Here is a 25761-nt window from a genome sequence, read left to right as displayed (position 1 = left end):
GATGCGGTGCTCAGATGGCCCCATAGTTATAAAAACCACCCTGGAAAAGCCAATACGTGTAGCTTGATACGCTAACTCATGCAAACACAACAAATGCTGTTTTTAAAGCTTTAGCACATTAACACCAGACCTGCTGCACTTGCCAATGCTTATTCTGTATTGTGTGGATTGTTTTATCATTTACGTATGAAAGTTACATCCATAATATTTTACTCAAGTAGTACCACACTACTGGGTTAATCAAGCAGCTTAGGGAACTACTGTGGCCATTTTCCTCTTCGCAGTCTAGAGCTGGGACCCCACAGTTAACAGGTTACACTTCCTGAGGCCTTCTTTAGTTAATGCTTGAATGGGAACTTCCCAGTCTGTGCGAAATATGGCAATCAAGCCAGTTGTTTATGGAGGGCGGAATGTCAGGAATGGAGTATATTTTATTGTTAAAGGCATACGTATAGTACCTATCATCACCTTAACTAGCTCCTATTGAATACATTAAATAAATTATGTTATTGTTATCCAGTTTAAAAATGTACTAGTTTAAATTTTTAGCCTAATCGGTAAACTATTAGCTTTTACTGTAATCAAGCCCAAAGATAATTGTAGTTTAATCATATATGCAATATTTCATTCCTACCTAAATGTAAAACGCACTCCGAAACAAGTCTAAAGAAAAGGTGCTGTTGTTTCGTCCAAGATCCATATGAAATGTATTTGGTAGGTATGACCAGTGACAAAAGAAAATGTTTGTGTGTGTGTGAGCGAGTTTACATAACAAAAAGGGCCATAATTTGTTGGGCACAGAAATAAGTTTGGCAGAGACAAGGAGCAGACGCTGCGTTGGTGAACAAGATGTCCCAACCTGTTTTCTACTGATAACCAAATAAAATCATTACATAAGGAGAGGTATTTTCAGCCTTGCGCCTTATTATGAGAAGTTTGTTAATGCCTTCAGTAATTCGGCTCATTGAGTTGCCATTAATGGCCAGAACGGTAATTCCATTGTTTGAGGAAACCATGCCATTACAAGTTCGACCCTAAGTATCACTAAGAGAAGAATAATAACTTGGTGGATTAGACTTACTGCATCAAATTTACCGGGTATTGCTCATTGTTGATCGAGTTTTTTGTGTGGCGATTTTAGCTGCTTTGAACAACACTGTTCCCTGGAGGATACAACTGTCCAGGCACTTGGGTGTACTGTAGTACTCAGTCCACATTCAATTACTGTGCCCACTGGAGATCGCAAGCAGTTCATAATAGGATTCCTTGAGTGTCCAGATTCCTGTATGTGCGTACATCTCCAAGCTTCCCCAGAGAGCCCTCGGAAGCTATGCCTATACATGTGACTTTTGTTTATATACCTTATGTCAGATTTATTTGGGGAAAAATTTGAAGCCCACTAGAGTAGCTTTTTTTACTTGAGGAGGATAAAAGTACAAGCAGAAGACTGCATCACCTGGGACGCCAGTGAAGTAGGTATGAATGAAATGTTCACGTTATGACGCACTATTGATTGTCAAGTTGAAATTGTACACGTCCAGGGATAAAGAAATGCTATTCTGTATTGAGTTAACCTGCAGAAGTGCACCAGATAAGCATTTTAAAAAGTATTGGTGTACATATTTAATTAAATTATCTGTTTCCAGAATTTGCACCATTTTTGAACAACACAAGTAAGTCTGGTGCTGGTGAATGGGGCCCACTTTAAAAGAGAGAAAACTAATGTGCTTTTAAATGGTTATCCTAATTGACCAATATTTTGCTACAGTTACACTATACATGTAAGTGGGGACACAAACCTTACTCTAACATTGGTTTCATAAAAGTGTATTGTGTGTTATATTGCTGTAGCTGCTAACAGTTCCAGTTCACAGTTCTGTGTACATTAGTGTAATAGGTAAAGCCAGAAGCATGTCCTAAATCTGCTGATTTGCTTCTATAATTTGTTTGGGTCTGACTACAAACAATGCAGGCCTACCTTCTGGCTTTTCTCATCAGATTTCAAGGTTAACATGAATATAATTCAAAGATTTACGTTCCATGATTAACTTAATTCAGAGATTTACATCCCATGATAATCTCACTCTTAAGGGTTTGAGTCTTAGCTTTCGTGCACTGTAGCAAAATGTTGGTTTATTCATGTCTTTCAAATACTAACGACTGTGTTCTCGGTTTGGGGTCTTTAAAGTCTGCCATTTGCAAAGTTAGCAGGGACGCTGCATTTCCATCCAATTAATGAATTAATGGATGTGTTTCAAACCATGATGAAAATTATGTCTATTGGTGTTAATCATATTGCCTTAATAATATGTTCCTTGAAGATCTCTCAGCGCTGGCAGCTGCCTCTTAAAGTACATAAGGTTTTTGTTGGTTCCCGGGTGGTGTCACAAAGGCAAAGCCTATTTTACACTAAACACATCACCAACTTAATCACCTTAATCAGGTGTGCCCCTCTAAAAATCTACTTTGATGCATGGGAGAAAGTTCCAAGTACATGATTGTGACCAGCTTGGAAAAGATCGTCCCCTTGGAGTTATACTGCTTTCAGTACAGTGAAGTATCGTGCTCTGAATGATACTCTAAAATTACCACCTTGACTTTTAGTCCCTGAATAATATTTCTGATGCTTACATTCCAAGGGGAAAATGCATTTTCCCTTTCAAACGAGCATCAAGTAATATATGCATCTGAGCAACCCACTAGCCACAGATTAATAGCCTTGGTGCAACAGATACCATCATTCTACTACATAGTGCTAAGACTAGTGAGTAACTTTTTAGTCCCTGTTTGTGCCATGTTTCACCTTCAAAGTGGTGTGCCACAACTAAACAGGGACTATTTCATAATAATTTGCTGCCCCAAGGGCCTCTGTGAACTGGTGATTGTCCTGAGGCAGTGCATTAGTGAAAAGCAGCTTCTCAGTTCTTCATCATGTAGACAGCATCCGCCTACACCTCAAAGGGGGTGGGTGTTGGGGCACTGATCCCCTTGCAGCATCCTTCTGGGAGGGACCCATGTATCCTCATCACCCATCCAGATGCACACTGACTATGCGCCACCTCTTTGTGGCCTGTCCTGACCACCTCTTATCTTCTGCAACTGCTTCCATAATACGGCACAGGTGCAGAGGTAAAATGTGTTCCTCATTTGCAAGGGGCCACATTCCCATCCCATGCAAATGAGATAACTCCCTTTTAAGATAACACTGGTGCTATGTATATTACAGAATGGTCCACACAATTCTTTGGGGGGGCTGTGGGGGTTGCAAAAAAGGGCATTCATGCCCATTGCGTCCCAACTACTGTGCATAATATGGCTCATTGTGCCTCATTCGTGTCTCTGCTTTCCAATTTCCTGTTTGCAGTGTTTTATACAAAAGTATCATGTGTCACTGCTACATCTACCCAAAGCTTCTCCTGTGCACCAGGATCCAACGTATAAGCTTGGTTGGGATCCCAGTCCTTTACATTGTGCTGCTGCAACTTTCCTGGTCTATACCTGAAGCCATTAGCAACTAGAGTGACTTCCTTGCTCTTGGCACGTGGGGGAATTAGTTGTGACACCCTCAAATCCCTGAGTTCTAACCTTGAAATTGCTGCTGTCATTGTCATCAGTTAGCACACCCAGGCGTTAGCCATAATTATCACCTCCCTGTATTCACTAACCTGGTCAGTTTAGCGTTTATTGAGGAACATGGTTATCTGTGGACAAGGGCAGATATTGTTTTCCAAGTCTCTCAAAACAAGTAACCATACGTCAGCACCAGTACCCAGACAAGAACCAATAGTATAAGGAGAATGAATAATCTCTGTGGCAGTCTAATTGCTTTTTGAAATAGATATTGGTGCACAATCTAGTCTGAAGCCCACCTGTTCTCTTCTTTCACTTATTCTTTTATCTGACCTCCTCGAAACATTGATAAGTGCTTGCCCCGGTTGTATTCCCATCCCTTACAACTTTCACAAAATCAGTGCCTTGTCGTCCTAATTGTGAAATTGTAATACTTTGCACGCAGAAATTTGCAAAGTGCTGCAATTACACCCCGACGTCCCTTCCTCGTTAAGGCCAGCGCTGCCTTTTCCTCTGTACTAAGTGACATTTTGGGTGCCACAAAGGAAGTGCATGCCCACAAAATTGGCTGCATGACTCTTGTGATGCTGCTTTGGGACCTGAATCCCATTGACTCATGTTTTTTAGTGCATTTGTATTTTTGACAGGCGCTTAACTGTAAAAATCATAATTGTATGATTTAGTTCTTCTGTTTCAAAATGTTTTTCTCAATTGGACATTTAATTATATTGTGTCATTAAAACCACCATTTCAACTCATATGCCCTGCTTTGCAGCGTTTTGCAAGATCCTGTTGCAAACAATTGAGAGAAAAAATTAGAAGATACCGACTGAAAACCACCATTACCTGTGCCAACAGTTGAGTAGGAGGAGGTACTGGGTATGAAACATTCTTAATGGTACCTTAAGACCAGTGAAAATGCTGCAAATCCAGTTCCTTGATTACCATGGTACCAGACACTACGCCCGCTCCAGGTACAATTTAGAGTAGTATGTGTGAGAAAAACTGATATCTTTAAGAAAGATAGTTACAATCTAATCACCCTGAAGATGTTGGAAATGCCATAAACTTGGGGGGACAAGGAGAATTCTGACCCAGTATACAGATTTCTCTGAAATCATATTGTGTAAATTAGTGTATACTATTCCACACTGATTAGTCAAACTTTCGTTTGGGGTTTGATGGTTATCACTGGGAAAGTTGCTTGTAGGTGCAGGTGCCCTCACCCACGCGAAGGTGGTAGGCTTCGTCATTGGGCTTTGTTCATTATTGGACTGGCGCTGCAGTGCCCACAAGGCCCCGCTATAGGACAGTTTCCAGAGATCTTTCAGTCGCCAAAGAGGGACTGGAATGGGAGTGAGTTCCAGTCAGTGAGTAAGAAAATTAGAGAAAGTGAGTTAAAAACAACTATAGACCTGGTAAAGCTATCCATTTATTGTGAATCTAAGTATATGTTGAATTAAAAACGGTGTGAGAGACTCATGGATACAATGATCCAAGTCTATCAAGGGAAGAACAGATATAGAGGTATATTAAATGTTACAGGATCAAGCAAATTCACACTGATCTAAGGTATCAGTTGGCCCATTTCATGTCTCAATATGTCATGGGATGATCAAGTGTAATTTCGGCAGAGCCTGTACAGTTACACACCTAATCTTCTGGAACAAGGTGGGAGCCTGTGGTGTCTTAAAGGATCCTTATCCTTGTGAATGTTGTGGTAATCCAACCAAAAAAGAGAGCAGACACTCAATTACGTGTATGTGCATTAAAAACAGTGACCTAGATATGATCAAGAGACAAAACATATACATTTAATATCACAGAACATCATATCACATTAACAAGACTTGGCTCTATGCACCCATTCCCAAAATTAAAATGTGGACTTTGGAAAATTCATTGCAAGCATGATCACATTCATCAGCATATGTGTGGTGTGAATATCAAAGCTGGGGGGGGGCATTCTTTGTGACAAACATCCACATGGATAAATAGTCTATCTCACCCTCCAAGTAGTAGGGAAAGACCCCTTGGTTATCAAGGACTTGGCTCACTAATTGAAGGTTCTAATAGGCAAAGGTCCCTTGGTTATCAAGAACGTGACTCATTCATTGAAGGCTCTAACATAATGTAGGAGGAGCAAACAGAGAGAGAAATGTATCTGCCAAAAAAAAAGTAGCAATCCTAAGGAGCAGTCTCTTCATATCACTTACTTGTGCTGTGCGTGTCGTCAGTGCTCTGACCTACCCCTGTCCTTGAATGTGGAAGTGAATTCAAGGGTTTCGGGTGTGGTATTTAATGGCTCCAGGGAGGGTGAAAAAGTATCCCTCAGAGGGCCATAGCCCAGAATTGAACAGGTAGTCAGCATCCTGGTGGTCTTAATTGAGGACGGCAATGCTGTGCTTTTGTGTAGTCCTACAACGCCCAAAAATGTGGAGAGCTTGGACGTGTAGCTAACATCCTCAAGTCTCCCAAAGAAACAGAGGTTGAAGATGGACTAGCCAAGAAGTGCATTGCTTAGCAACGCTCGGACCATCTAGTGTAATGCGTTCAAGGACTTTGCATTTTTGGGGAGAGGCACTTTACAGCTCCTGGAAGAATTTCAGGGTGGTGCGCGCCTTCAGTGCTTCTGGGTGGTGGGGTCTGAGTACATATGTGCAAACAGATGTCCATTGTGCAAAAGCCCCATCAATGTGGTTCTTAAATATATACAAAAAATATAAAAGTATGCAAAGCCCCATAAATCCTAATGGGAGAAATGTGATATCGCTCACAAAGGAGAATGCAGAAAAACCAACACTCGGAGAAGGAGTATTCTCTGTTGTCATACATGTAGGAACCCAGAATTGTTTCAGGATAGGGCATGACCGGGATTGGTCCACTGAAGAAACATAAGTTGGTGGAATGAGAACACCAGGTGGAGCTCCATCAGGTGGCATAAAAACATATGTGGACTATTAAGTAAGTACCAGCCCAGTTAGATATAAAGATACAGCAGTCGGGCACAGGGCTGGGACCTGCATCCCAGTTGAGTATAGGATGCCTTAGATATACAGGTAAATGTTCATTCTTAGATCTTAACTTCAGACCATGGTATCTCATCCTTAAGTCCTGTAGTGAAAGTCTTGAACTTAAAGACCCACCGCTGTTCTTTTTCAAAAAGCCTGTTGGCGATGTTTTCGCTCTGGATAGTCTCTAGTACAATCCATCTTGTGTCATCAGGAGTGTGGTTAACCATGATGAAATGTGTACTAAGTTGAGTTGTGAGACGCAGGCATCTGACATTGCAATGGTGTTCATTAATTCTAGTTTGTATAGGTCTTGTTATTCCTTTGTACCGTAAGCATCAGGGTAATGAAATATAGTAAATGCAGTTCTTCGTCTGGCAATTAGTATGTCTCTGTAATTCCATTTTTCTCTCAAGCCTAGATCAATCTTTTTGGTGGTTTGTGTCAGACAGCATACAATGCAGTGGCCACATGTAAAGAGTCCAGTCAGTGGGGGTAGGCCCCAAGTAGTAAAGCAAATAAAAAATTTGCGATTTTGGTGACACCAGTATTTACAATCTACCATTGTTTATTAATAGCCTTTTTGACAAAGTATTATAAAAGGAATTCATGTGGTGACATGTCTACTACGGTTGGTCGTCTTTTGGACGGAGTGCCAGAATTGCTTCACTGTGGTTATCGTGGGCCGATTTACGGGCAGTGTTCACAATATGTCTGGGGTAGTAACATTTCTCCAGTTTATTTGCTAGAACATCTGCTTGGTTCTCAAAAGCAGCTACCTCACTACAATTCCATCTCAGGGTAAGGAACTGTCCGTAGAGGTGATTAAGCCTGAGGGCTCATAGATGATGACTGTCAAACAGAAGGAGACTGTTTCTGTGAGTGGTTTTATGGAAAGTTCTGCTTTTCAGGTATCCTCAATTTATTTAACTATATCAGTAGGTCCAGGTAGGTTAATTCCTTGTTGGAAACCATGTAGTGAACTTCAGGAATGGATCACACCCATTAATTCAGGTGCTAAATGCAGAATATCCAATGTGTCTCCAAATGATGATGTCAGTATATCCGCGCCACAGTTGGATCCTTAAGAAGTAAGGATTGGTGTAGTCTAGAATGAATTTCTTCTCAAAATTATACATGTATAAACATGCCAGGCTGGGGCAAAGGTGCTGCCAATTGATGTCTCTTGGCATTGAAGGTACAGTTGATTTTCAAATTGGAAATGTTTCCTTTTGGGCTGAAGTTGCACATTCATAATGAACTCCACTGGAATGGGGAAAACGTTGAGGGTAATCAGGATGTGACTACTCCTACCAACCGTTATGGTGTCAATGAGGTTGAGTATGCCCCGCAGTGCCAGACCAACGATGAAGCATGCCACCTTCAGGTGGGTGAGGGTACATTCTCCCACAAGCAAATGCTCCCGGTGACTACCTTCAGACCTCAATGAAGAATTTGAGTAGTCAGTGTGAACAGTATACCCTAATTTACACTATACGTTGTTAAAAATGCTCCTTAATCTCCTGCAAAGGCTAGTCCCAGTCCAGCTCATCATTATTTTGCAATATATTGCCTGCCTGTAGAAGGAAGAGAAGCCATGGCCCTTTTCCACCAGAGTCTTGGTGTTACTTTAGCATCTATAGTTCCCAAGTTTATTTATTAAGCATCTGGCGCGTCCCTCAAATGTCCCACATTTTCAAAAGTGTTCATTTTCGTAAGTAGCATTGCAAGACGTTAGATGCAATGTTTAACTTTCAAGGCTATAGCATCAAGTAATGTCAAATGTGCTATAGAATTCCATGACACTCTATCCAGAGAACTGCTTACATTTGTAAAAAAAAAAAAAGCGTTTGCATCATCCCTGTCTTTGGCCAAACAGAGATACTTATTGATATATCACCTAGTGCTATGACTCTGTAAACAGAACCATGTCCAGACCTTTTTCTGCTGCTAAGTGTCTTTTTTTACATTCATCAGCATCTCTGCTGTCTTTCTATCAATGCCGCTCAGACACTGGCTGTATAGGACTTGTCGGCTAACAGCAGCTTAGTATTTCCTATTTAAGCTACTTGCTCTGGAAGATAAATTTTAGGTAAACTGGTGCCCCGTGTTAATAAAAGATTTAGGTTATCCTTCTGGTAAATCCACCTGTGATTATCCCGGTGCCTGAACCAACGCTGTGTTAGGAACACTTTTGCACGTTATAGAAAATCTTATTGTATGTCCGATTGAACAAAAGTGGATCACACTAGGATTTTGAGAAATGAGTGGCCGGAAAATATTCTGTTGTTTCAGATAGTTCCTATGACTATGCTTCTTGCCTAATACCTCTCTTTCCGGTGGGAAGCTGAGATGATGATCAGTTTCCATCCACCAATCAAATGATTCTAAACGTGGATAGACAACTCAGCTGCATGGCTAATTAGCCCCTTTTCACCTAAGGAAAGTATGTTAAAATGTAGTAGTAGTTGCAAGACTGGAAAGGTGTGGTGACCTCCATTTTAGGAGTGTTCATCTTTAGGAAATGAATTCCACAAAAATGGGGTGCTCAGGGATATACACTTTACCATTCATGGTTGTGATACTTAAGCCTGTTGGTTATCAACACCACAGGGCGCTAAATCTTTAGATATCAACCTGCTGGGTGCACCTCTGTATGCTGTAGATGGTCCCCATTACAAATATTCAAAGCATGTGAGTGCCAAATTTAATCTGATATCTACATCAGTAGAAAAAACATACTGTGCTGTTTTATATTCCCAGGCTTCTTCCCATAGTGGTGTGTGAGAATGAAGCAGATGGTCTCAGAATAGTCTGCATAGATTCAGTGCTATATTTGTAATGCTGCTTCAGGTGCTGGACATTGTAACAACAAATGTCTCAGTTACTAACTCTTCTTTCACAAAAGTATGGAAACATGGCCATATCCTTTGATGTAGGTCAGCATATCTCTAACAAGTATCTACAAGTTAAAGGGCGCTCTAGAGGTAAATGCTACCACTGATCTCCTTGGCCACCTTTTGTGCTATGCAAGCATACAAAGTTGGGACTCTCCGCATTTTTTGATGAATTGCTCACCCATGCCCTAAAAGACCTGTTTATGACATAGCTTGAGATGGGTTGCTCTAGTATCAGACACATTTTGCATTCCATTATTTATTTCATCTTTCAGACTTTAAACCACATAGGGGTTGTATGTTAAAACAAGCTACACAGAGAAGTAGAGTGGATAAGGAGAAGGGGTAAAAACAGAAACTGATCAGTTGTTCAGAACCAATGAAAAGCATTTGGTCTCTCTTGGGCCAGAAAGAGCCAAATAATCATACAGTCAATTATTCTAGCAATGATTACTTTAATAATAAAATCCATTAAAGATACAATACGGAAAACGTGATATCATTAAAGCAATAATATTATATAAAAAATCAAGATAAGAACAAAAAAGAATAAGAGTACATAAAAGTACATATATTAAGGAAGAGTACAGAATATGCCAGCATTTCATCAAAATACGTTTACACAAAAATATACCTGATGCCAAATGCTGTAAGTAGTTGTCAAAATTCTTTGTGCAATTTATCCAGGTAACTGCAAAAAAACTATACTTGAGGCACAGAAGAACTGTACAAGAAATACTTATTTACTCCTTGCTCTAAAAAAGTTTGACCAATTGTCATCATAAATAATCTTAAATAATGGGAACAATTTAATATATCTACATCAATTATCCAAGCTAAAACAGTTATTAGTTAGTCACTTATTGGCTAACGGGGCAAATATCTTGAGGAGTATGTATTTCCTGCTGCTGCCGTGAGTGCCCAAGGCACAGATGTAGCTTGACACACACTTTGTTTAAAAACAAAAATTACTACCACTTGTTTGAGGGTCGATGCAGCATAAGGAAACAAATCTATGCATACATTTGTTTGGTATTTATATTATTCTTTCTCATTTAAATATTTTTTTGTCATTTCAGTGCTTTCACTTTGTAATGTCATCTGATGTCCTAAGACATCACTACTTCAGAGTGCTGGTGTTCCAAAGGAACCAATTCAGAGAAAGCAAAGTCCTTATTTACCAGCACATAATGCATGGTCCTTGAAAAATGCTGTTTGTTCCTAATTTTAAAAAATATGAAACTAAATTATGACTATACATTTACAGCATAGGTACCGATAAAAATTATCAAATAAGCTGCAGCGGATTGAGACTCACCAAACTGAAAGAATCAGGGTTTGACATTTTCTTATCTAATGATTTGAGATTGGCCAAAGTGTGTTGGGTGCATAAATTGAGGTATGCACCGCAGTATAATTATCTTTTTTAAATTTAACACTGTACATTTCATTAGTAAAACCTCAAACTAGACGATTGTGGCCCCTAAGACATGAAAATGTTCGTAATCCATTGCGGACACCATCCTGGTTTGAACACAAAACTGCTGAGTTATCTGAAATAAGGAGAAGGCAGCGTGGTAAATATTAAAGTTCCTAAAGGGAATTAAGGGAACATATATTCAGTGGAAGAGTAGTCATAGAACTAAATGCCATTGTTTGAAACCAAAGGGATGTTGATTCATTGTACTTTGCAGCAGATAGGGCCTGGATCTGATTCTATCCTCCTTATGTACTTCCAAAACTATTGCTACCCTAATGTACTCAGTCAATTACCAAAGAGTTGTTGACGGCCTTGCAATGGTGAAGCATCGATCCCACACTCGAAGTAGCATTCCAGCAGTTAACTGCAGTGATGCAAAGAACATTTTCTTGGGTGAACAGATAAAACAAACATTACTCTAGTCTTAAAGCGTCATTCATTAATATTGTCTACCTAAAACAGGGTGTTTTCTTCTCCCTATAAGGTGATGATTAGTTCCCTGTGTTTTGTTTGACATAGTACTTAAATAATCTGGAACTTGTTGAATTAGTTTAATCTGCAGCAAGGTCATCTTTCCGTTGCAGGGTTGTATTAGGAGACCCAGTATGCCTTCCCTACACTCCTCTACTTATTGCATCCCCGCCTCCCTTTTTTGTTTACATCTTCATGCTGTATTTTAGTTACCCACTCTCATTCTATGCTTTACTGTCTTTCTTCTTTGATCATGTTTTACGACCCTCGGAGCTCCATCCACACAGTTTTTTAGCAGATTGAGTTGTGGAACAATCATTGATTGACCAATTCTGTTCCTGGAAGTTGTTTTTTTAGTAACATGGGAAAACCAAACGACTCACCTCTTTTCTTCAGTGTTGGTGTTTATTTTATTTTTTTGGATAGGGGCTCTTGTCTTTGCTCATTAACTAACATTTTAATCCGACAAGTGGGCTTTTCAAAGTGGCAGACGAATCTCATGAAGAGTGTCAAAGGAATGACTGAGAATTCCAAGAGCAGTGCGGTTAAGTTAAAGTTGTCCCACGTTGGTCAGAAGCATCTTGCGAGAAACAATTGTCCTATAATATTAATATTCTAAATCAGAGATATAACTAAACAATCTTTCACACGTTGATGATTGGTTCTTCTCCGTCAGCATACGTTATACAGTAAGAATCAATCTGTAGATCCTTCCATCCTCTGTCAATAGGCCCATTGTTAGTTGCAGAGAGCTTTGCTTACCCATGTGCGTCATATAAATGTTTGTTGCAATTCAGGAATATGCAGAGTTTTTCACACATTTCCTCAAGATAAATACATTTTGTTATTACAAGTTTCGGTCAACTTTAGGATTTAGACAAAGGATTTGTTATTCAGCAAGCATGAGATCATTTTTCTAACGTTGCATTTTTCAGTATTTGGCAGACATTCAATTTCAACCTAGGCCTCGCTTACTTGAGGCCTATAGTTAGCATAAATAAGTTCAGAACGTTCAGCTACAAGTATGACAGATTACTGCTTTTCGACATTTAAATAAACTCTTAAATCATGTTAATACACTGTTAATGAATAACTTTGTGTTCGATGACATCTGTCACTGTAGATACGCATGTTTTGCATAGCTCGCCATCTGGTGTTGGGTCGGAGTGTTACAAGTTGTTTTTCTTCGAAGAAGTCTTTCGAGTCACAGGACCGAGTGACTCCTCCTTTTGTCTCCATTGCGCATGGGCGTCGACTCCATCTTTGATTGTTTTTTTTCCGCCATCGGGTTCGGGCGTGTTCCTGTCGCTCCGAGTTTCGGAACGGAAAAACAGCTAAATTTCGGAAGATTTTCGCCGGTATTGTTGCGTTCGGGATCGGCGTAGTCAGAATCAACACCGCATCGAAGATCGAAGAGCTCCGGAGCCCTTCGGGGTAGTTTTCGATCCCCGTCGGGGCCTGCTCGGCCCGACCGCGTGTAGAAGAACGCCGATGGAACGGACCCCGTTCCGTTTCTGTCCCAAATGCCACAAAAAATACCCCTATTCAGACCAACACTTGGTCTGTAACCTGTGCCTATCACCTGAGCACAGTGAAGACACTTGCGAGGCCTGTCGTGCGTTCTGGTCCCGAAAAACACTCTGAGACCGTCGAGCAAGAAGACTTCAAATGGCGTCCACGCCGACAGCGCACCGAGAGTTCGAGGTACAGGAAGAGGAAGAAACCTTTTCGATACACGAATCGGACTCCGAGGAATTCGACGATCCACGAACCGTGAGTAAGACGTCGAAAAGCACTCATAAGAAGATTGTCAAGGCCCAGGGGACGCCACTGCCACCAGGCCATGGCTCCACCCATAAATTCGGTGACCGACCGTCGGCACCGAAAAAGGCCCAATCAGTGCCGAGACCGTCCGACTCCGGTCGAGACACCGGCACGCAGCCTTCTCGGGACCGAGAAAGTGCTGGAGACATACATCGACACCGAGATAGCGGTGTAGACACGGCTCGACGCCGAGACAGCGGCACCGATGAAGATCGACGCCGAGATGTTTCGACTCCGAAAAAGAAAAAAGCCACCTCGGAGCCGAAAAAAGATGCAGACAGGGTTTCAGTGCCGAAACAACCTGCAACCGACCCAGTTTCAGGCTCTTATACCGAAGAGCAATCAATGACCTCCCAAATGAGAAAGCATAGGTTTGAGGAAGACCCGCAATCCACCGATGTAGACCATACGCAGAAACGTATTTTTATACAGCAGGGGACAGGAAAGATAAGCACCCTTCTCCCTATTAGGAGAAAGAGAAGACTGGAATTTCAAACTGACCAAACACCACAAACAAAAATGGTGAAAAGGGTTACTCCGCCACCCTCTCCTCCACCTATAATTCACGTCTCGCCAGCACAAACACCATCACATTCCCCGGCTCACACCACCATGAGCCAAGATGACCAGGATCAGGACGCATGGGACTTATACGACGCCCCTGTGTCAGATAACAGTCCGGAGGCATACCCTACAAAGCCATCACCACCAGAAGACAGTACTGCATATTCTCAGGTGGTGGCTAGAGCAGCACAATTCCACAATGTAAGCCTCCACTCAGAACAAGTCGAGGATGACTTTCTATTCAACACCCTCTCTGCCACCCACAGCTCCTACCAAAGCCTGCCTATGCTCCCTGGTATGCTTCGGCACGCAAAAGACATCTTTAAGGAGCCGGTCAAAAGTAGGGCAATCACACCAAGGGTGGAAAAAAAGTATAAAGCGCCTCCTACAGACCCTATTTTCATAACTTCGCAGCTGCCACCAGATTCTGTCGTTGTAGGAGCAGCTAGGAAAAGGGCCAACTCCCACACATCTGGGGACGCACCACCCCCAGATAAGGAAAGCCGCAAGTTCGATGCAGCTGGAAAGAGAGTCGCAGCACAAGCTGCAAACCAGTGGCGCATCGCTAACTCACAGGCACTTCTTGCGCGCTATGACAGAGCCCATTGGGATGAGATGCAACATCTCATTGAACATCTTCCCAAAGACCTACAAAAGAGGGCAAAGCAAGTGGTTGAAGAAGGACAGAACATTTCAAACAACCAGATACGCTCCTCCATGGACGCAGCACACACAGCTGCAAGAACAATAAATACATCTGTGACCATCAGAAGGCATGCATGGCTACGAACGTCTGGGTTTAAACCAGAGATTCAGCAGGCAGTTCTCAATATGCCATTCAACGAAAAAGAACTGTTCGGTCCAGAAGTGGACACGGCGATTGAAAAACTTAAAAAGGACACGGACACTGCTAAAACCATGGGCGCACTCTACTCCCCGCAGAGCAGAGGAAATTACAGCACCTTCCGCAAAACACCCTTTAGAGGGGGGTTTCGGGGTCAGGCCACACAAGCCAGCACCTCACAGGCAACACCATCCAGTTACCAGGGACAGTACAGGGGAGGCTTTCGGGGCCAATATAGAGGAGGGCAATTCCCTAGGAATAGGGGAAAATTTCAAAGCCCCAAAACCCCTACAACTAAGCAGTGACTCACATGTCACTCACCCCCTCCACACAACACCAGTGGGGGGAAGAATAGGTCATTATTACAAAGCATGGGAGGAAATCACTACAGACACTTGGGTTCTAGCAATTATCCAAAATGGTTATTGCATAGAATTTCTACAATTCCCTCTAAACATACCACCAAGAGCACAAAATTTATCAAAACATCATTCCGAGCTCCTGGAGATAGAAGTTCAAGCACTATTGCAAAACAACGCAATCGAGTTAGTACCAAACACACAAATAAACACAGGAGTTTATTCACTGTACTTCTTAATACCAAAGAAGGACAAAACGCTAAGACCAATCCTAGACCTAAGAATACTAAACACATACATCAAATCAGACCACTTTCACATGGTCACACTACAAGAAGTGTTAACATTGCTGAAACTACACGACTACATGACAACATTAGACCTCAAAGACGCGTATTTCCATATACCAATACATCCATCGCACAGGAAATACCTAAGGTTTGTATTCAACGAAATACACTACCAATTCAAGGTACTGCCTTTTGGTTTAACAACCGCACCAAGAGTCTTTACCAAATGTCTAGCAGTAGTCGCTGCACACATCAGAAGGCAGCAAATACATGTATTCCCGTATCTAGACGACTGGCTAATCAAGACCCATTCGTTAATAACGTGCTCACACCACACAAATCAAATCATACAAACCCTCTACAAACTAGGGTTCACAGTCAACTTCGCAAAATCCAACATTCTGCCGCGCAAGGTACAACAATACCTAGGGGCCATAATAAACACAACAATAGGAGTAGCCACTCCAAGTCCACAAAGAATTCAAAATTTCAACAACATCATACAACGCATGTATCCAACACAAAAGATACAAGCAAAGATGATATTACAACTCCTAGGCATGATGTCTTCATGCATAGCCATTGTCCCAAACGCAAGACTGCACATGAGGCCCTTACAACAGTGCCTAGCATCACAGTGGTCACAAGCACAGGGTCACCTTACAGATCTGGTGTTAATAGACCGCCAAACTTACCTCTCGCTTCTATGGTGGAACGATATAAATTTAAACAAAGGGCGGCCTTTCCAAGACCCAGTGCCACAATACGTAATAACAACAGATGCTTCCATGACAGGGTGGGGAGCACACCTCGATCAACACAGCATACAAGGACAATGGAACGTACATCAAACAAAACTGCATATAAATCACATAGAACTACTAGCAGTTTTTCAAGCACTAAAGGCTTTTCAACCAATAATAGTTCACAAATCCATTCTCGTCAAAACAGACAACATGACAACAATGTATTATCTAAACAAACAAGGGGGGACGCACTCAACTCAATTGAGCCTGCTGGCACAAAAGATATGGCGTTGGGCAATTCACAACCAAATTCGCCTAATAGCACAATTTATCCCAGGAATTCAGAATCAACTCGCAGACAATCTCTCTCGAGATCACCAACAGGTCCACGAATGGGAAATTCACCCCCAAATTCTGCACACTTACTTCACGCTCTGGGGAACACCTCAAATAGACTTGTTTGCGACAAAAGAGAACGCAAAATGCCAAAACTTCGCATCCAGATACCCACACAGGCAGTCCCACGGCAATGCCCTATGGATCAACTGGTCAGGGATATTTGCCTACGCTTTTCCTCCTCTCCCTCTCCTTCCTTATCTGGTAAACAAACTCAGTCAAAACAAACTCAAACTCATATTAATAGCACCAACTTGGGCAAGGCAACCCTGGTACACAACGCTGCTAGACCTATCAGTAGTACCCCACATCAAACTGCCCAACAGGCCGGATCTGTTAACACAACACAACCAAACGATCAGACACCCAGATCCAGCATCGCTGAATCTAGCAATCTGGCTCCTGAAATCCTAGAATTCGGACACTTACAACTTACCCAAGAATGTATGGAAGTCATAAAGCAAGCCAGAAGGCCATCCACCAGGCACTGCTATGCCAGTAAATGGAAGAAGTTTGTTTGCTACTGCCATATTAATCAAATCCAACCAATACACGCAACCCCAAAACATGTAGTGGGTTACTTGCTTCACTTACAAAAATCTAACCTAGCTTTCTCTTCCATTAAAATACACCTTGCAGCAATATCTGCATACCTGCAGCCTACCTATTCAACTTCCCTATATAGGATACCAGTCATTAAAGCATTCATGGAGGGCCTTAAAAGAATTATTCCACCAAGAACACCACCTGTTCCTTCATGGAACCTAAATGTTGTCTTAACTAGACTTATGGGTCCACCTTTTGAACCCATGCACTCCTGCGAAATACAGTTCCTAACATGGAAGGTTGCATTTCTCATCGCCATTACCTCTCTAAGAAGAGTAAGCGAGATTCAGGCGTTTACAATACAAGAACCTTTTATACAACTACACAAAAATAAGGTCGTCCTAAGGACTAATCCTAAATTTCTACCAAAAGTAATTTCACCGTTCCATCTAAATCAAACAGTGGAACTTCCAGTGTTCTTCCCACAGCCAGATTCCGTAGCTGAGAGGGCACTACATACTTTAGATGTCAAAAGAGCATTAATGTATTACATTGACAGAACAAAGAGCATCAGGAAAACTAAACAGCTATTTATTGCATTCCAAAAACCTCATGCAGGAAACCCAATATCAAAACAAGGTATAGCCAGATGGATAGTTAAATGCATCCAAATCTGCTACCTTAAAGCTAAACGACAACTGCCCATTACACCAAGGGCACACTCAACCAGAAAGAAAGGTGCTACCATGGCCTTTCTAGGAAACATCCCAATGCAAGAAATATGTAAGGCAGCCACATGGTCTACGCCTCACACATTCACCAAGCACTACTGTGTAGACGTGTTATCCGCACAACAAGCCACAGTAGGTCAAGCCGTATTAAGAACATTGTTTCAGACTACTCCCACTCCTACAGGCTGAGCCACCGCTTTGGGGAGATAACTGCTTACTAGTCTATGCAAAACATGCGTATCTACAGCGACAGATGCCATTGAACTGAAAATGTCACTTACCCAGTGTACATCTGTTCGTGGCATCATTCGCTGTAGATTCGCATGTGCCCACCTGCCTCCCCGGGAGCCTGTAGCAGTTCGGAAGGTACCTTCAACTATTTGTATATATATTATTTTAACCTTAAATAGGTACATACTTAGTCATTCCATTGCATGGGCACTATTACTACAATACAACTCCTACCTCACCCTCTGCGGGGAAAAACAATCGAAGATGGAGTCGACGCCCATGCGCAATGGAGACAAAAGGAGGAGTCACTCGGTCCCGTGACTCGAAAGACTTCTTCGAAGAAAAACAACTTGTAACACTCCGACCCAACACCAGATGGCGAGCTATGCAAAACATGCGAATCTACAGCGACTGATGCCACGAACAGATGTACACTGGGTAAGTGACATTTTCAATATAATGGTGGCCAATCAAGTAGGCACATTTCAAGTCACACACTATTTTCTATGTTAATACATTTTCTATGTTAAATCAAATACAGGAATACATGAAATATTTTATTAGTAGAAATCCAGCGCTCACAATCCTCCTTGTCTATGTTTCTTTTTTTAGTATTCAGAAATAAACTTGGTGCTGAAAAATTGATAACTGGTTGAAGATGCTGTTTGTCTCTTCAATGTAAGGTTGCCTGATTTCTGCAGCCGGGAATATGTCTGTGGTCTTCAATGACAAATGTTTTGGGCAATAGAGGCTTTTTACTGCAGGAAATGGCTCTCACAAATATAGCACTGCTATTGGTGGCTTGGCTTATTTTTCTTTCTGGAGAAATTTATGGATTCCTGTATAACAAATATATATTTCATGTGTAGTTAGTAACTTTTGGGTGAAGGGATATTACCTTTTTATTGCTGATTGTAATGCATTTTTTCTGCAATAGCCCAACAGAACCCTGTATCCCAGCTGCCTACCAGACCTCAAGAGATTGAGATGAACCGGCAGCAGCGGTACTTTCGGATTCCCTTCATCCGTCCTGCTGACCAATACAAAGATCCTCAGAACAAGAAGAAGGGTTGGTGGTATGCTCATTTTGATGGAACATGGATTGCTCGACAAATGGAGCTGCATCCAGACAAGCCACCTATACTGCTTGTCGCTGGTTGGTATAGCCTTTAAAAAATGTGGTTCTAAGTTAGCAGCTACATATGTACTTTTATAGTGAATACAGCAAATTAATTTTGTTCTTGGCATTTACATAGATGCTGCTGATACTTATGTTACTTGTTTGTGGTTCTTGGCTGTGCTGAGATTGAAAGCTGCGATCTGCGTACACACAGATCCCCACATGAAATAGTGAGAGTAAGGGCATGAATGTTTCCTGGGCTACCTTACCAACTGATCAAAACTAAATATTCTGTGATATGCCAAGATAACAATTGAGTAAGGGAAGAAGAACAATCAAGCACAGGCACAAATGAATCAATAGGATGAAATGAAAAGGGTTTGATTTACATAGCCATGCCTTAATTACCATTTCAAAGCAGGTTGGTGATATCTAGATTGAGCCTTGTTCTACTTTCTCTCTCTCTCTGTCATACACAGACACACACACGTTCACACTTTGGTATGTATAAATGGAAGATTGAGCTTGCAGTTGTTACTTATGAGCGGAGGGAGTTAATGGTGATCCTCCTGGGTAGCAGATGTAGGCTCTCTAAATAATGCTAAGAAACTTTAAATCAGTAATACATAAGTTCGATGGCATCTGTCGCTGTAGATACGCATGTTCTGCAATAGCTCGCCATCTGGTGTTGGGCCGGAGTGTTACAAGTTGTTTTTCTTCGAAGAAGTCTTTCGAGTCACGGGACCGAGTGACTCCTCCTTTTGTCTCCATTGCGCATGGGCGTCGACTCCATCCTCGATTGTTTTTTTTCCGCCATCGGGTTCGGACGTGTTCCTGTCGCTCCGAGTTTCGGAACAGAAAAAATAGTTAATTTCGGAAGATTTTCGTCGGTATTGTTGCGTTCGGGATCGGCATACTTACATTCAACACCGCATCGAAGATCGAAGAGCTCCGGTGCCCTTCGGGGTAATTTTTCGATCCTCCGTCGGGGCCTGGTCGGCCCGACCACGTGCTGAAGAACGCCGATGGAACGGACCCCGTTCCGTTTCTGCCCCAAATGCCACAATAAATACCCCTACACAGACCAACACTTGGTCTGCAACCTGTGCCTGTCACCTGAGCACAGCGAAGACACCTGCGAGGCCTGTCGTGCGTTCCGGTCCCGAAAAACACTCCGAGACCGTCGAGCCAGAAGACTTCAAATGGCGTCCGCACCGACAGCCCGACGGGAGTTCGAGGAACAGGAAGAGGAAGGTACCTTCTCGATCCAAGACTCAGACTCCGAAGGATTCGACGATACACAAACCGTGAGTAAGACGTCGAAAACCACACAAAGAAACATTTACAAGGCCCAGGGGACGCCACTGCCACCAGGCCGTGATTAACGTTTCACCAGCACAAACGCCATCACACTCCCCAGCTCACACCACCATGAGCCAGGGTGACCAAGACCAGGACGCATGGGACCTATACGACGCCCCAGTGTCAGATAACAGCCCAGAGGCATACCCTACAAAACCATCTCCACCAGAAGACAGCACCGCGTACTCTCAGGTGGTGGCTAGAGCAGCACAATTTCACAACGTAAGCCTCCACTCAGAACAGGTCGAGGATGATTTCTTGTTCAACACACTCTCCTCCACCCACAGCTCCTACCAAAGCCTGCCTATGCTCCCTGGTATGCTCCGGCACGCAAAAGACATATTTAAGGACCCGGTCAAAAGTAGGGCAATCACACCAAGGGTGGAAAAAAAGTATAAGCCGCCTCCTACAGACCCGGCTTTCATCACAACACAGCTGCCACCAGACTCTGTTGTTGTAGGAGCAGCTAGGAAAAGGGCCAACTCTCACACATCTGGAGATGCACCACCCCCAGATAAAGAAAGCCGCAAGTTTGATGCAGCTGGTAAAAGAGTCGCAGCACAAGCTGCAAACCAGTGGCGCATCGCGAACTCCCAGGCACTACTTGCGCGCTATAACAGAGCCCACTGGGACGAGATGCAACATCTCATTCAACATCTGCCCAAAGACTTCCAAAATAGGGCAAAACAAGTGGTTGAGGAGGGACAGGCCATCTCCAACAACCAGATCCGCTCCTCCATGGACGCTGCAGATACAGCTGCACGGACAATTAATACGTCTGTAACTATCAGAAGGCATGCATGGCTCCGAACGTCTGGATTTAAACCAGAGATTCAACAAGCAGTTCTCAATATGCCTTTTAATGAAAAAGAACTGTTCGGTCCAGAAGTGGACACAGCGATTGAGAAACTCAAAAAAGATACGGACACTGCCAAAGCCATGGGCGCACTCTACTCCCCGCAGAGCAGAGGGAATTACAGCTCATTCCGTAAAACGCCCTTTCGAGGGGGGTTTCGGGGTCAAAGCACACAAGCCAGCACCTCACAAGCCACACCGTCCAGTTACCAAGGACAGTATAGAGGAGGTTTTCGGGGACAATATAGAGGAGGGCAATTCCCTAGAAATAGAGGAAGATTCCAAAGCCCCAAAACCCCTACTACTAAACAGTGACTCACATGTCACTCACCCCCTCCACACAACACCAGTGGGGGGACGAATAGGTCATTATTACAGAGCATGGGAGAAAATCACTACAGACACTTGGGTTCTAGCAATTATCCAACATGGTTACTGCATACAATTTCTACAGTTCCCTCCAAACATACCACCAAAAGCACAAAATTTAACAACACACCATTCCAATCTCCTAGAGATAGAAGTGCAGGCACTATTGCAAAAGAATGCAATCGAATTAGTGCCAAACACACAAATAAACACAGGAGTTTACTCACTGTACTTTCTGATACCAAAGAAGGACAAAACACTGAGACCAATCCTAGACCTCAGAGTAGTCAACACTTTCATCAAATCAGACCACTTCCACATGGTCACACTACAAGAAGTATTGCCATTGCTAAAGCTGCACGACTACATGGCAACTTTAGACCTCAAGGATGCTTATTTCCATATACCAATTCACCCATCGCACAGGAAATACCTAAGGTTTGTATTCAAAGGAATACATTACCAATTCAAGGTACTGCCTTTCGGATTAACAACCGCACCAAGAGTCTTTACCAAATGTCTAGCGGTAGTCGCTGCACACATCAGAAGGCAGCAAATACATGTGTTCCCATATCTAGACGACTGGCTAATCAAGGCCCATTCGTTAATAGAGTGCTCAAATCACACAAATCATATCATACAAACCCTCTTCAAACTAGGGTTCACCGTCAATTTCACAAAATCCAAGATTCGGCCACGCAAGGTACAACAATACCTGGGAGCCATAATAGACACATCAAAAGGAGTAGCCACTCCAAGTCCACAAAGAATTCAAAATTTCAACACCATCATACAACGCATGTATCCAACACAAAAGATACAAGCAAAGATGGTATTACAACTCCTAGGCATGATGTCATCATGCATAGCCATTGTCCCAAACGCAAGACTGCACATGAGGCCCTTACAACAATGCCTAGCATCACAGTGGTCTCAAGCACAGGGTCACCTTCTAGATCTGGTGTTAATAGACCGCCAAACTTACCTCTCGCTTCTGTGGTGGAACAACATAAATTTAAACAAGGGGCGGCCTTTCCAAGACCCAGTGCCACAATACGTAATAACAACAGATGCTTCCATGACAGGGTGGGGAGCACACCTCGATCAACACAGCATACAAGGACAATGGAACGTACATCAAACAAAACTGCATATCAATCACCTAGAACTTCTTGCAGTTTTTCAAGCACTAAAAGCTTTCCAACCAATAATAGTTCACAAATACATTCTCGTCAAAACAGACAACATGACAACAATGTATTATCTAAACAAGCAGGGAGGGACGCACTCCACGCAGTTAAGCATGTTAGCACAAAAAATTTGGCATTGGGCAATTCACAACCAAATTCGCCTAATTGCACAGTTTATACCAGGGATACAAAATCAACTCGCAGACAATCTCTCTCGAGATCACCAACAGGTCCACGAATGGGAAATTCACCCCCAAATACTGAACACTTACTTCAAACTCTGGGGAACACCTCAGATAGACTTGTTTGCGACAAGGGAGAACGCAAAATGCCAAAACTTCGCATCCAGATACCCACACAAACAATCCCAAGGCAATGCCCTATGGATGAACTGGTCAGGGATATTTGCTTACGCTTTTCCTCCTCTCCCTCTCCTTCCTTACCTGGTAAACAAACTCACTCAAAGCAAACTCAAACTCATATTGATAGCACCAACTTGGGCAAGGCAACCCTGGTACACAACGCTGCTAGACCTATCAGTGGTACCCTGCATCAAATTGCCCAACAGGCCAGATCTGTTGACACAGCACAACCAAAAGATCAGACACCCAGATCCAGCATCGCTGAATCTAGCAATCTGGCTCCTGAAATCCTAGAATTCGGGCACTTACAACTTACCCAAGAATGTATGGAAGTCATAAAACAAGCAAGAAGGCCATCCACCAGGCACTGCTATGCAAGTAAATGGAAGAGGTTTGTTTGCTACTGCCATATTAATCAAATACAACCATTACACACAACTCCAGAACATGTAGTGGGTTACTTGCTTCACTTACAAAAATCTAACCTAGCTTTCTCTTCCATTAAGATTCACCTTGCAGCAATATCTGCATACCTGCAGACTACCTATTCAACTTCCCTATATAAAATACCAGTCATTAAAGCATTCATGGAGGGCCTTAGGAGAATTATACCACCAAGAACACTACCTGTTCCTTCATGGAACCTAAATGTTGTCCTAACTAGACTTATGGGTCCACCTTTTGAACCCATGCACTCCTGCGACATACAGTTCCTAACCTGGAAGGTGGCATTTCTCATCGCCATTACTTCCCTGAGAAGAGTAAGCGAGATTCAGGCGTTTACTATACAGGAACCTTTTATACAACTACACAAAAATAAAGTCGTCCTAAGGACCAATCCTAAATTTTTGCCAAAGGTTATTTCACCCTTCCATCTAAATCAAACAGTGGAACTTCCGGTGTTCTTTCCACAGCCAGATACCGTAGCTGAAAGGGCACTACATACATTAGATGTCAAAAGAGCATTAATGTATTACATTGACAGAACAAAGAACATCAGAAAGACTAAACAACTCTTTATTGCATTTCAAAAACCTCATGCAGGAAACCCAATTTCTAAACAAGGTATAGCCAGATGGATAGTTAAATGCATCCAAATCTGCTACCTTAAAGCTAAACGACAGCTGCCCATTACACCAAGGGCACACTCAACCAGAAAGAAAGGTGCTACCATGGCCTTTCTAGGAAACATCCCAATGCAAGAAATATGTAAGGCAGCCACATGGTCTACGCCTCACACATTCACCAAGCACTACTGTGTAGACGTGTTATCCGCACAACAAGCCACAGTAGGTCAAGCTGTATTAAGGACATTATTTCAGACTACTTCCACTCCTACAGGCTGATCCACCGCTTTTGGGGAAATAACTGCTTACTAGTCTATTGCAGAACATGCGTATCTACAGCGACAGATGCCATCGAACTGAAAATGTCACTTACCCAGTGTACATCTGTTCGTGGCATCAGTCGCAGTAGATTCGCATGTGCCCACCCACCTCCCCGGGAGCCTGTAGCAGTTTGGAAGTTACCTTCAATTATTTATATATGTATCATCTCAACCTTAAATAAGTGCATACTTAGTCACTCCATTGCATGGGCACTATTACTACAATTCAACTCCTACCTCACCCTCTGCGGGGAAAAACAATCGAGGATGGAGTCGACGCCCATGCGCAATGGAGACAAAAGGAGGAGTCACTCGGTCCCGTGACTCGAAAGACTTCTTCGAAGAAAAACAACTTGTAACACTCCGGCCCAACACCAGATGGCGAGCTATTGCAGAACATGCGAATCTACTGCGACTGATGCCACGAACAGATGTACACTGGGTAAGTGACATTTTCATTATCATCCTAGGGACAACCACAGCAATACAAACTCCCTTTCTTTTATTTAGATATAAGCATTTTTGTTACGCGTTGATGTCTCCATGTTACAAGGTTAATGGCTACATGTGGCTTGAAATCAGAACCTGCTCGTAAATCTTTGAGAATGGCTTTGTAGGAATAGGAGAGAGTGAGAAGATTGTTGATTTATCAACCTTGCACAGATCATGGCTTTAAATCTGATGAACCATATTAATTCAAACATACAATGGCCTTACCTTGTGGTAGCTTGACGTTGGTCGAAGCTTTACCCTGGAAGAGGTAATGGATGGCACAGGAATCATATGTGGTTCTCATATACATTAGATTGGTTGAGCTTAGTAAGCAACAAAAAGAACATCAGTTGAGAGGAAATACAAACAGTATTAGTTTATTATTTTTTAGACATACAGAATTTGACTGGGAAAAAGTTTGTAAAGTTTTAAAGTTCCAGAACTCAAGGATCTGCACCAGGTCCCTCCCAGTGGCAACATAACAGCATTTTAACTTTCTTTGTCAGCATAATGCAGTCTTTCTGTTTAGATATTTCTTCCAAAATCTTGTAAAATTATTCTCTGCTACATAGTACACACTTGTGATGTCAGTTAACATCTGTGTCCCTGATATTCCATCGAATATAGTCTTAGGTCTGTGCATCGCTAATTGAATCATATCTGA

At 42.5% G+C, this 25761-nt stretch overlaps 1 protein-coding gene across 7 annotated transcripts in view; it reads left to right on the top strand.

Annotated features, from left to right (window-relative positions):
• The window catches only part of MYO6 (myosin VI), an 892076-nt gene that overhangs the window by 838052 nt on the left and 28263 nt on the right, over window positions 1–25761 (top strand). For 5 of the 7 annotated variants that reach the window (XM_069235651.1, XM_069235650.1, XM_069235649.1 and 2 more), the window contains 2 exons: window positions 1647–1673; window positions 18898–19116. In XM_069235651.1, coding sequence (XP_069091752.1) covers window positions 1647–1673; window positions 18898–19116 — 246 coding nt within the window. The remainder of the gene's footprint in view (window positions 1–1646; window positions 1674–18897; window positions 19117–25761) is intronic. The other 2 variants (XM_069235652.1, XM_069235648.1) reach the window with 1 other exon arrangement.

The sequence above is a fragment of the Pleurodeles waltl genome, chromosome 5 (assembly GCF_031143425.1).
Source record: "Pleurodeles waltl isolate 20211129_DDA chromosome 5, aPleWal1.hap1.20221129, whole genome shotgun sequence".
NCBI lineage: Eukaryota > Metazoa > Chordata > Amphibia > Caudata > Salamandridae > Pleurodeles > Pleurodeles waltl.
The sequence above is the reverse complement of the archived record's forward strand: the minus strand, read 5'-3'. Positions and strand labels throughout refer to the sequence as shown.